Here is a 12,723-nt window from a genome sequence, read left to right on the forward strand (position 1 = left end):
TTATTTCAATAACATCAAGATGATAATGCTAAATTTTGGGATGTTGGCGCCTTTTTTCCGTTTGGGTCAGCCATCTGCGTCGAGTGGGTTTCTTAGGACGCATGCGTAATGCTTATAATGTGCTTCTTAACAGGAAAAAAATTCCTTCCATTCAAGAAGAAACTCAAATCTCATATATAGTATATATAGTCTCTAGCTCATTTTTGTAACTCGGTTAAACTAAATACTTAAAATATTATTTGCTTATGCTTGTTAAATTGTGATGGCAGTGGGACCAAATTAGATGCACTTTATTGGTTAGAATGGAATTTCGAAAAATATAAGGACAGTGAGTCAGAGAGAGATGGTTTTTGTGTAGAAAAAGAAGAGATAATTGCGAAGCACGCTTTCTAGTTTCTATGTTGGTGTATACATCTTCTTTTCCCCGCGATTTTCTCCTTAACTGTGGAAGTGATTTATTACTATGGTGTCTATTGGTGAGTTGAGATGTCTTGACTTTGGTAAATCTTTCTTCACATCCGGTCAGTTTCCTAGGCCTAAGCTTATTGACTTTTAATTCCTCCTTATTTCTTATTCCTTTATTTTTATTTTTATTTTCTTTCCTACTTTTTATAGATGGAAATTTATTTTTTGGTTGGTCCTACATTTGATAGGTTTCAACTTCATGCATGCATTCCTGCATACTGTATATCCTCATATATTGTTGAAATGTAAATCTGACTGTTCTTTTTTTTTTCGTAAATCTGACTGTTCCTACTTGCTACACACATTCAAAGAAATATAGCATATATTACACGAGTTTGCTATTTGATACATACCAAATCAATTTACTATTGTTCGGTTATCCTCATCTATGGAGTTTGAGCTGTAGAATATGACAATTTGATAGTATTCCAGGTAAGAATATATTTATATTTAGTCTGATTTAGAATTATCAGCTGGCAAAATAAAACTTCCAATATGTTTGGCTTACACAAAAGAAGTTGGTTTATAAAAAGAGTTTCAAAAGAAATTTCTGATCCCTTTGCGAAATCTCCCAATATGTTTGGCTTACCATATATACATTCCAATTACCATCAATTATAATGGATTTCTATAGTGTATTTGTGTAATACTAAATTGGCAATATAATTGACAAGCAAATTCATATTAACGGTTTAAAATAGTTTGACAAGAGACGACAAAAACAAAATAAGTTTGATTAGAAAAAGCAATCACAAATTTCGTTTCCCTATATTTATTTAGTAGCATTAGACGAGAAAACGTTGAAGATCTCAACCAACAGAAAATGGTTATTGAAAGTTGGATTCGATTCACTTTTTCGTTTTTATATGTGAAATGTATAATGAAACAAAAATTAAAAAATAAGTAAATAGCGCCTCGATATACGACGTTTGGGCAATAAACGGCATGTGGTCACATGGCTAAAATCGGTCGGTTCCTCCATTCCCGTTTTTGTTTGTGTTAACGAGTCTCGGTTCATTTTCTTCGGTGCGAGAGGATGGGCCTAACATTATTTTATTAATAACAATTTCCAAAAAAACGATAAACATTAACCTGTCATTTTTAAAGTATTCGACTCCATATCAAATGAAAACAAGAAGAAACTAAGAAAGTTCATTTAAAAAAAAAAAAGCAACTAAGAAATGTTCCAACTCTTGAAAGTTTTCTATGCCTCACGCTATTTAGGTATTACCGTTATTACACGGAAGCTAAAACCTGAACACTAGAATACATTTTTTTAAGAAATTTAATATAAGTCATAGTCAGCTCTGGAGAATCCTGAATCCACTAGTCAAAGGACTCCAAGACCAGGAAGTTTCTGTCAACATTTTCTTTCTAGCATGTTTCAGTTTCTAATTATTCAGGATTTTGTTTTGCGTTTTTCGAACATCTTCTCCGGATTTTTTTGTTGTTATCAGAAATTTCAGCGAGCTAATTTTCTTAATCTTATCTTAAGATAAAATGAATCGAAATGTATCCTAATCGAGTTTTTTACTATATGATTTCAAAATATAGTTTTATCTATTAAAGCTTACTCATCAATGTGACTCGTCATCATCTCATTTTACTTCGTCGACCTTCTATAATTTATGATTTATCTTAAAGAAGATGATATGAAATTGTGTAAAGACACATATACACAAAGAAATGAAAAAAAATGACCATCAAGATTTTTTAATAGAGAAATATAAAAAATCAGCATACTCCAGCAATCTATATTCTTTTTTTTTCCAGTTTTTTGGAAACAATTATTGTCCTTTTACTTGGAAATATTCTATTAATTAAACATTTGGATAAACTCAATCGGACACCAAATTAATTACCTGGGAAAAGAAAAAACCTTGCACGGTTGCACTGTAGTATTTATCTGTTCATCTAAGATTGATCACAATAGTCTTTTTTTTTTTTACCCCATTGTCTTTTCGTCTCGTTGGCTTTTTAAAAATGGGAAAATGTGATTCATATCATACTATAGTAAGTTACACACACGACAACGTCGATAAGAAATAATGTTTTTATATATGTATATAATTATATATAAATAAAAAATTATAATTGAATTAAATAGACGTTTATAGAGAAAACTCAAATTTACTAATAATGATTGATATATAGAAAGATAGAAATTACCTACGCCCAAAAAAAAGATTTTTTTTACCAAACCAATGCAATAATTCCTATATTCATTTAAATTTTCCAAAGTCCACCGAGGAAATTGTTATTATATAATTTATCTGACCATCATCCTCGTCGTCATCGTCACTTTGTATCGTCCACCTTTTAAAACCCCCCTCAAAAGTCTCCGAACACCTTCTCTCTAAAACAATCCACACTCCAAGCAAAATCCTTTCTGCAATCTAATTCGATATGGGTTTTAGTAAAGAAGAGATTAGCAGAAGCAGAAGGTTTTGGTCATCACTATGGAGAGGAATCAAAACTGTATTCGTTTTGTTCACAATGTTCCTCTCTTTTCTCCTTGTCTCTGCTCCCATCTTCCTCGCCGTCGCCGACGCTCTCCTACCTTCCGCCCTCCTCCACCGCCTCTCTCCGCCGACGAATCTCTCTTCTCATCTCACCAACTACGATTTCCGTCACTCCCTCATCGATATTCCCTTAATCTCCATCGTTAGATCCGCCATTATACTCTGTGAGTAAAAGATTCAAACTTTGCAAGAGCCCATCACTCTGAATCAATTGCTCTGTTCAATTTAAAAGCTCACAACTCTGACTTAGTTGAATTAGGGAGGATTGGTGTTAAGTTTCTGAAGAATCCAGAGATCGAAATATACTCTGTTTCACACATTCTTCATTAAAGTCGAGATCTTGTGGAGTTTACTTTTACCGAGAAACTGAAAAGACTTGTTTTTTATTTAATTTTTTGTGAAACAGGCGTTTATGGGCTCTGCGATGGACCCAAGTTATCGAGAGGACCGTATCTGACAATAACGATGATTTGCTCAGTTTCGTCTCTGATCTACGTGTCGTTAAAAGCGGCGTTCGTGTTCGGCGAGCCGGCGATCGGAGACGGCGGAGGTAATTACTTCAGGGCGGCGGAAGTGGCTCTGTTCCTCTGCTCGTCGGTTTTAGCCATCGGTCACATCGTTGTCGCGTATCGAACGAGTTGTAGAGAGAGAAGAAAGCTCCTCGTCTTCAAAATCGACATCGAAGCCGTAAGTCCACTTTCGTCTTTCTTCTTCTTCGCCGTTACAGAAATATTTATTTTTTATTTTTATTTATTTTTTTAATTGATTACATTGAAAGATAGGGCCCAATAATACCAAGTTGTATTATTTTTCAAATCTAGGATGAATTAGATTTTAGATTTTTTACCTGCACTAAGATATCCAAACCAGACTGGGTCAGAGAAAGCATGTGGATGGGTGTAATAGTCAAATGTCTGAATATGTAACATAAATTAATTTGACACATTTGGCCCTCTTGGGATTCTAGAAACTCAACGAGATCATCTTTCTCTCCAACTTGTTGGTTGGATTTTGAAGCTTTTGAATTTTCGCTCCCGTATTAACTTTCTAACAGAAAACAAAATTGAATTTGAATTTAGACTTCTTGTATAATATACGTTAGAATTTCATGTGAAAACCGTGTGCCCGTGTGGCACGTAACCTAATCCTTTTTTTTTTCTTTAAAACAAAGATTTTTTAATCAAATAATCTGACATGACACGTCACACGTCACGCATGCTTCATGATTATTTTTTCATAAAAGGATACAAAACCTATCCTGTTTAAATTATAAGTTAAATAGTTATTATAATCCAGTGGGAAAAGTAATCAGGTTTATTTGTTTGATTAAATTCAATTTCAGGTTTCAGCTTGTAATAAGAACGTGTACCCGAGATACCAAAAGATCCTCCAACAAGAGAGACTCAAATAGAGACGTATTTCAAGAGAATTAATACTTGTACATATATATGTATATAACACACACATGACACATACTATGTAAATGTGAATATAAAAATACGACGTATAAATGTAGCTTGTTCTGCCTTTCGGTGTTGACTCATCAACTCCTTCGCTTTTAAGTTTCAGGTAACCAACCTAATCTCATAATCCTCTTTTTTTTTCTTGCTTACGTAATATATATACACATTCTCGTGAATAAAAATGATTTCTATAAGGTTTTTTTGTAAGTATTATTAGTTGCGGAATGATATAAAAATATGTGGAGGTAACCAAGTTGAGAGCTGTTTTGCTGATAATATTGTTTATATCTGTCTTTCGTTTTTTCAGTTAACAGAAAAATCCACAGGATTGTCTGTAACAGGCGGGAGGAACAGATAAGGGAATGGAGCCTATATAACCTAACGACTTTTTAAAAAAAAATGTAAGACAACTCCGATGATTTAGCAGTGGTTAGCTTTAATGTTAGATTAGTCAGGGTAATTTGTAAATGATATAGTATACTTTGTTTATTTTGTGTTACCCTAGAGTTGATCAATGGGAAGAGGCCCAAGGCATCTGTTTAAATCCTCTCTCCGCTTTATTTATGTTTGTACTTTTTTGGTTTAAAATCTTGTGTTTGTAATTGCGAGCAGGCGTGAATGCCTTTATACGTCACCAAAATTTATAAAGCAACCTTTCTAGTTTCTACGATCATATACTTAATTCATAGTCAAGAATCTAGATATTTACATTATTTTACGATATCTCAATCTATTTAATAAGTGAATAAGAAAGTCTGTGAAACTTCAGGTTCACTGAATTTTCTTTATCCTTATCGTATTTTTTTACTGCAAACTCTTATTAAAAACCTAGTGATATTAAAAAACTAACCTTACCGTAAATAGAGAGTTATCGACACCAATTCGGTTTGATTGATTCGATCGATCTAAACACCGATTTGAAAACCGTAAGGAATTTTAGGTCCATCTAGGAAATTTTATTTTTAAAAAAAAACCTTTGGAAATTGAGTTGAATTGTATGAAAATAGAAGAAATCAAATCAAAACCTAAATATCCTTTGAAAATCATTCATATTAAGGTATTTTAGTTATATGAAAACCAAACACAAACCGATTCCGAAGTATTTGCCAAACAAAGAAAAACCGAGGCCAAAGTTCTATACAAAACTAGTGTAGGACTAGACCATATTGAACAATTGGATTGGAGCGCACACGAATTTAAGGGGCTTGAATTAAGAAGGGTTGTATAATTCTATGATTCTGTACTCCTTTGTAAAGTCGTCTACTAATGGGCTTTATTGCCAATGGGCTTAGTGAAGAGAAATTTTCAACTGGGACCAATCTTTTCTCTTTTTGTGAAATCGACAAAAGAAATCCTTAAAAACAAATAAAAACAAAACAAAGGAAAACCTTAAATGGAGACACCAACCATTCGGAGTTTCGGACCACAGAGAAAAAGTGAAACGTCATTGAAAATAGAGCCACCACAAAAGAATAAAAGGTCAAGAGAGAGACCAGTACGTGACTCTCATAAGATAACGCTAAGATAAGGCTTCTTACATTTACCATCACATATAAACATTACCATTTATTTTATACCAAAATCTATTATTATTAAAAAAAACTATATGTTATAACATTCATTCATCAGTCACTTAGCAGAAAGAATCACACCGACACAAAAACAATTCATATGGCCACCACCACTGCAGCAGCAGCCTCGGGTATCTTTGGGATCCGGATTCAAGATCCGAGACCCGGAACCGGTAGAGTCCAAGCCCGGTTCGGGTTCAGTTTCGGAAAAAAGAAACCCGCCCCACCGCCGAAGAAATCGAGGCAGGTCCAAGACGACGGAGACCGACTAGTTTGGTTCCCCGGCGCAAAACCACCGGAATGGCTAGACGGATCGATGATCGGAGACCGTGGATTCGATCCGTTCGGTTTAGGTAAACCGGCGGAGTATCTTCAGTACGATTTCGACGGGCTCGATCAGAACCTTGCCAAGAACGTGGCCGGTGAAGTCATCGGGATCATCCAGGACTCGTCGGAGATTAACCCGACGCCGTTTCAGCCGTACACTGAAGTCTTTGGGATCCAACGGTTCAGAGAATGCGAGTTGATCCATGGAAGGTGGGCCATGCTTGGCACGCTTGGCGCCATCGCCGTCGAAGCTCTCACCGGGATCGCCTGGCAAGACGCCGGAAAGGTACGCTCAGTTATTCGTTACGGACATAGTTGTCCACGTGTCAGTCGTTGAACTAAGATACAAGTTTCTGCATGATTGACAAGTAGTCATTGAAATTAGGCTTAAATTTAAATCGGATTTTATCCGGGTTCAGATAGTGTGAATATTTTCAATTTGCTTTGGTTTTGAAAATTCGATTCTGAATTAAGAAAATGAACTAATAATAGTTTTCGGTTTATTTGGCACCGTTTGAGTTAGATTTGGTACCGTTTCGAGTAATATGATATTCGGTTTGGTTTAGAGTTGATGAAAATTCGGTTTGGTTGGTTTACTTGATGAAACACGTACTATATAGGTGGAATTGGTGGAAGGTTCGTCGTATTTGGGACAGCCATTGCCTTTTTCGTTGACGACGTTGATATGGATTGAGGTGTTAGTGGTCGGGTACATCGAGTTCCAGCGTAACGCTGAGCTGGATCCTGAGAAACGAATTTACCCGGGTGGGTATTTTGACCCGCTTGGACTCGGGTCTGACCCAGAGAAGTTGGATACTTTGAAGCTGGCAGAGATTAAACACTCTCGTCTCGCTATGGTCGCATTTCTCATCTTTGGTCTTCAGGCAGCCTTTACCGGTAAAGGCCCTATCAGCTTCATCGCCACTTTTAACAATTAATGAGCCTTTCTATCTTTAAATTATAGTATTTTCTTAAATAATGAAAGCTTTATAATGCATGTTATGGTAAAGACTAAAGAGGTTGAGATGTACTCAAGCCGTGTTAATCTAAATGAGTTTGTTTATTGTTTTGGTGTTTTTCGAATTGGATTATTAGATCTGTCGATTTGTCTGTTACTAGTAGTATAGTAAGAAGAATCCAAATTATGCAAATATCTTTTCGGGTTATATTGCTGATCTCAATTGTTGTCTGTTTGTAATTAAAGAAGTTTGCTTGACCATATTGCTGCATTAACAAATCAATATTCGTCTTTAACAATCTTACGACACGATGATATTGATATACAATTCAGCTACATTAGTACATTACACATTATTAGTATTCTAGTGAATATTGAACATCTAATATGTTAATTTGCAAAGTGGGTCATTAACGCACGTCGAAACCGAGTATCAAAATTTAGCCAAAAAAAAAAACCGAATATCAATTAGACGATGTTATAACCAAGGCTTTTGTGTCCATATTTCGACATTCCACTAGCAAGTAGCAAAGATGTGATTCCATAATAAATGAGGATTTCAACAACATGATGAGTATGATGAGGTTTCACGTATAATTTACGCATGTAAGGTTTGTTGTCTATGTAGAAAGTTGATATGAAAAAAAGAAAAAGAAAAAAAGAAAGTGGATATGAAGAAATATAAAATAGAAGCTATTTATTTTTTTACGTGATTTCGCGAGACTTCGGATCCTAATATTAACAATATGAGTATATTTATATAATGTAGTACATCGTATGGTTTAGTAACTTTAGCTGGTCTGATTTCATTCTAGCTATTGGTTACATTTGCTTTTTGGAGTGTTAAGATATTTATGAATTCAGGGTTTATCATTCCATTCTCATACAGAGGATTCCAAGTCTATATCTCAATATTACCTATACTGTATATTGTAAGATTGTGTAAGTTTTTGTTGACCAAAAAAGAAAAATTGTATAAGTTTTTATACCAAGCAAAATGTAATGAAGTCATACATATAGCACTGCATCATCTTTTTCTTCTCTTTTTCAAAATCCAAAGCTTATTTAGAATCATTTACTATTTTACCCCAACGATATGGTATACTGTGGATATTCAACATTTTTAAAATATTATGATATCGCGAGATTCGATTAACTTGAACATACAAATAATGGCCTATAAAGAAATTTGAAAGGAAATAATGATTTTGTCGTATTCTTGAGAAGATATGATATTTTTCTTGATAATGAAATAATAGAAGGGAGAAGAATATTTCTGTGATTATTCGTCACGTAATCGCAAACTTAGTTTTGGTCAAACTTGGGCTTGTCACTTCTTGAATATTAATAATAATAAAATACTGTTCAAATTTGCATGATACTCCAAAACTTCAGTTATCTACTTATCTGTTAGTATATACATGTACACAAAAAGTAGATTATTTGTTACTTTTACAGCACTCTTACTATTGAAAATTGAAATGCAAAAACAATTGACAATTTAAAGGAAATCTCCAAATAGAATAGACAAGTGTATAAAGTGTAAGAAAGATGCTGTAATAATTCCCTTTAAGTGTATTATAATAAAATAAAAAGAATATGAATATATAGAAAATGCAATTGGTGAAGAGTACACGTTGTTCCACTTTTCTGGGTTGAAGAAGAAAAAGAAAATAAAAAGTGAATAATTGAGAGCAGACGTTATACCTTGCCCATCCACATTCCTTGCTAACTACACAACAACCATCAATTAAACCCAATAAAGTATTGAGATTCGTATAAAGCAAAAAAAAAAAAAGTTTTCTTGTTAAGATCGAAAACTCTGTTTTGATTTTGGTTGTTTTTTTTTATATTGACTCGATTCAATTGGTGGTTTGAATCAAAGATGGGGAGGCTCTTTGTGGTGAACCTGGAGGGGAAGATCTATAGCTGCAAACACTGTAAGACTCATCTTGCTTTATACGAAGACATCATCTCCAAGGTTTTTGTCTCTTTTTCACCTCTCCCAATCTCTCTATCTGTTTTTTTTTTCTTAATTCATGATATATCTGGATAAAAAATATTCTTATGGGTTTGTGGTGTTTGTGATCAATCTGTTTTTTTTTTTTTTTTTTTTCTGCATGCTCCTTGAATTTGAGAGGATTTTCAGTGACACAAGATTCTCTAGAAGAGTTGTTTTTATGTATTGATTAGCTTTAGTTATGACTTGAGATAAATTTTCTGTAATCTTATTTCTGGGAACTGGATCATGATATGAAGAAGATCCTTGAGTTTTAAGTTGCTACATTGTTGAGCTTATGGTTTAATATCTGTATTTATCTGCCCACTCTATAATTGGTTCAATAATAATTTCATTGGTTGTATAATTCCAATCATAGTTTTGAACATTTAGCTTCCCTTTAGCTGATATGAGCGAAACAAGATTAGATTTCTTTTATTCTTTAGCTGATCAGTGAGAGCTTAGTTTAGTAGCTTCAGTCTTTTTTGAGAAACTTAAAGAATCCATCTTGTTTCAGTCTTTTCACTGCAAGCATGGGAAAGCATATCTCTTCAATAAAGTGTAAGTTTTTATTTGATTTCTAAGGCACCTAAAGATTTCTAAAAGTCAACTGATGATGATCATATACTCCTAAAACTGAGCTGGCATTGCTGATGATGATCTGGTTTAGTGCGAATGTTTCAACTGGAGTGACTGAGGAAAGAATGATGATGACTGGAAAACATACAGTGGCTGACATTTTCTGTGTCTCGTGTGGATCAATCGTTGGATGGAGATACGTAAGCAAGAACATCACATATTTTAAAAGAACCTATCCGTGTTCGATTCTTTTGTGGAAAGAACATCGGATATCTTTCTTGATATAGTTAGTTTTGGTTTATGTCTTTTGGTTGTGTGTTCTGTTTTTATTAGGAGACTGCTCATGAGAAGAGTCAGAAGTACAAAGAAGGAAAATCAGTGCTTGAAAGGTTATATATATTTCCAACATTTCAGGAAGAAGATGAATTTTTCATCGCGTTTGACATAAAATATGGTAATTGTTGTGACAGATTTAAGATATCGGGACCTGATGGTAGCAACTACTGGGTGAGTAGCCATGGAAGGCATATAGGTGGAAGTGATGCAGATGAAGCTTGAATCATCTCTCTATCCTCTGATTTGACTTTCCTTGTAAATGTAAATTCTTCAACCTCCATTCCAATTTGTTGTTATCATAAGACTAACAATAACTCTGTCTTCTCTTGCCTCATTATCTGGAATCTCTTCAGTAAATAAAGTCATGGTTCTATGTAATGTAATCTTATCTCATAAATATGCTTCTTTACATTCTAATATCAAATGAAATCTACTTCAATATTACGGATGAATTTGTAACAAAGTATTCCAAGGAAGAGGTATCACTATTTAATTCGGCTGAAACAAACCAAAACTATATAAAGAAATCAATCCAGAGACTGAGCTGACAAAAAAAGAAGAAAACAATTTGATTCAGTTAAATTTTAACGACTATACAAATTGATTGACTACATTACTAGTATACAACAGAATAATTATGGGAGAAAAGTCAGACCAGACCATCAAGGAGACAGACTTGGACTTTATTCTTTCCTTTCTACAAGTCAAGGCAAAGACTTGAATGTCTACAGTTAAATGTCTTTCTCCGGTTTGTCTAACTGGACCAAAACAATGATTTCGGTTGGAATTGCAGCAGACTATTGGGTCGGAAAGAGTTAACCACAGTCAGACTGCATCGATCACTGGCTAATGGGCCAAAAAGTTGTCAAATCTCCAAGTTTGGAGGCCCATAAAAGGTGATGGACCTGTAACAGACTGAGATCTCTTCCTTTTGAGAAAATGTTGGTATAGGTCAACAAATCCTTTAACTCATGGTTGCTTTAGTGCTTACTGACCAAACCCACAAAAGTCAATATTGATCAGTCTTCTCGGTGATGGTAGGCTTGTTCCTTCATTTCCTGCTAACTACTCCACTTTATTTATATCCTAAATGTAGTTAGCTGAGATAACACATTGAGATCACTCACAGAAAAAGGCCAACCAAATGGAGTCTTACATATTGACCATTTGCTTTCTTTAAAATCCATCCTCTTCACACATATCTACATTCACAAGCTTATTTTCATTTCTTAAAGAAAAGTAACGTATTGAGACTTTTAAAAATGAGGAGCTTCTTCTTCTTCTTCTTCTTCATCTTCTTCAAAGGATCATTCGCAGCTGCAGGCAAGTTTTGGAGCAGAATAGAAATGGCTGAGATGAATGGCTATGGGGAACACAAACTCTCCTCCGTAGTTATCACCGGCTCTATTCTCTGCAACACCCCTGTTTCAGGTATTCTCTCTATATATATGTCTATGCGTCTAAGTCTTATGTTTTTCATGTTTACACATAATTAAACATCATCTAAACTAATTTACATGATCTGACAAAGGTGCCACTGTTGCTATCAAGTGCCATACTGGATTCAAAAAGAGATCAAAATGGGTAAAAGCTGTTACTGATGACTTTGGAGAATTTGTTATCCATCTTCCTTCTCATCTTCACGCAATTCCTCACTTGGAAAAGGCATGTTTCATCAAACCAGTACATGTGCCTAAGCACTATCAGAGCTGCTATAAGACTTTTTCCAAATCCAATATACACAAAGGTATCAAACTTGTTTCGTCCAGAAATGGCTTCCGTGTCTACACCTCAGGGAGTATCAAGTTACATGGTTACAGTTCAAGATTATCCCAATCTCGTAAAGCCGACATGTAAACACAAGATTTAATAAGAAACAACTGATACTTGTGGAAAAAGCATGTGTTAACATTTTATGTTCCTCACTTGTTTAGCTGGCGCTCTAGTCACAGAACTATGTTGAGTCTCTCTACATTGTTTATCATATTCACAGTGTAAGAACATAAACGTATTTTCCATACTTTTTTTTTAAAACATATCTTCCATACTTTTGGTAATACAGTAATATTGATCACACTGGCATATAATCAGAGCAAATGCTTAGAAGCACTGAAAAACAAATTTAATCTTTTTAAAATTTAGCAGCAACACAAGCTTGTCACCAACTCTGTTTTCTGGATTCTTTCTTTTAACCACACTTTTGCATTTGAGTATTTCCATTAAAAGTGAATACATCTTTTTCTTTTTTGGGGTAAACATAAGTGAATAAATCTTATATATAAAAAACAACGTCTCTCCCCTTTTCTAATACGGATTAGTACCAATCACAATTACAATTCACAATTAAGAAACTAAACCACGATGTTAACGTTAGAGAATAAATCATTATGCATAAATCCATTACATATAAATCCATTACATATAAGGAAAAACATTATTCTCTAATCACACACACAAAGTGGATTTAAAGGGAAACGTAATAAAATTTTCAATATTATAAAAT

The 12,723-nt window shown here is 34.2% G+C and overlaps 4 protein-coding genes across 6 annotated transcripts; all 4 read left to right on the forward strand.

Moving 5' to 3' along the window:
- The first annotated feature begins 2,783 nt into the window (after positions 1-2,783).
- LOC18027900 lies at positions 2,784-5,104 on the forward strand. Of its 2 annotated transcripts, XR_002896517.1 has the most exons (4): positions 2,784-3,151; positions 3,394-3,674; positions 4,330-4,556; positions 4,758-5,104. XR_002896517.1 is itself a non-coding variant. In XM_024148025.1 (3 exons), the coding sequence occupies exons 1-3, from the start codon at positions 2,872-2,874 to the stop codon at positions 4,396-4,398; spliced, it is 630 nt and encodes a 209-aa protein (XP_024003793.1). In that variant the 5' UTR covers positions 2,784-2,871; the 3' UTR covers positions 4,399-4,747. The 2 variants fall into 2 exon arrangements, 1 of the variants encoding a protein (XP_024003793.1); XM_024148025.1 differs by lacking the exon at positions 4,758-5,104 and having other exon boundaries at positions 4,330-4,747.
- A 965-nt stretch (positions 5,105-6,069) lies between these two features.
- On the forward strand, positions 6,070-7,463 carry LOC18027901 (chlorophyll a-b binding protein CP29.3, chloroplastic). The gene is made up of 2 exons (XM_006411195.2): positions 6,070-6,634; positions 6,969-7,463. Exons 1-2 carry the CDS (start codon positions 6,122-6,124, stop codon positions 7,284-7,286), a joined length of 831 nt encoding a protein of 276 aa, XP_006411258.1. The 5' UTR covers positions 6,070-6,121; the 3' UTR covers positions 7,287-7,463.
- Positions 7,464-8,958: 1,495 nt separating this feature from the next.
- LOC18027902 (protein yippee-like) lies at positions 8,959-10,598 on the forward strand. Of its 2 annotated transcripts, XM_024147994.1 has the most exons (6): positions 8,959-9,070; positions 9,192-9,287; positions 9,823-9,866; positions 9,976-10,084; positions 10,218-10,273; positions 10,355-10,570. In XM_024147994.1, exons 2-6 carry the CDS (start codon positions 9,192-9,194, stop codon positions 10,440-10,442), a joined length of 393 nt encoding a protein of 130 aa, XP_024003762.1. In that variant the 5' UTR covers positions 8,959-9,070; the 3' UTR covers positions 10,443-10,570. The 2 variants fall into 2 exon arrangements, with proteins under 2 accessions (XP_024003762.1, XP_006411259.1); XM_006411196.2 differs by having other exon boundaries at positions 8,967-9,287; positions 10,355-10,598.
- Positions 10,599-11,327: 729 nt separating this feature from the next.
- LOC18027903 lies at positions 11,328-12,276 on the forward strand. Its single transcript, XM_006411197.2, has 2 exons — positions 11,328-11,651; positions 11,752-12,276. The coding sequence occupies exons 1-2, from the start codon at positions 11,483-11,485 to the stop codon at positions 12,075-12,077; spliced, it is 495 nt and encodes a 164-aa protein (XP_006411260.1). The 5' UTR covers positions 11,328-11,482; the 3' UTR covers positions 12,078-12,276.
- The last annotated feature ends 447 nt before the right edge of the window (positions 12,277-12,723 follow it).

This window comes from Eutrema salsugineum, unplaced genomic scaffold, assembly GCF_000478725.1.
Source record: "Eutrema salsugineum unplaced genomic scaffold, Eutsalg1_0 scaffold_10, whole genome shotgun sequence".
Lineage (NCBI taxonomy): Eukaryota > Viridiplantae > Streptophyta > Magnoliopsida > Brassicales > Brassicaceae > Eutrema > Eutrema salsugineum.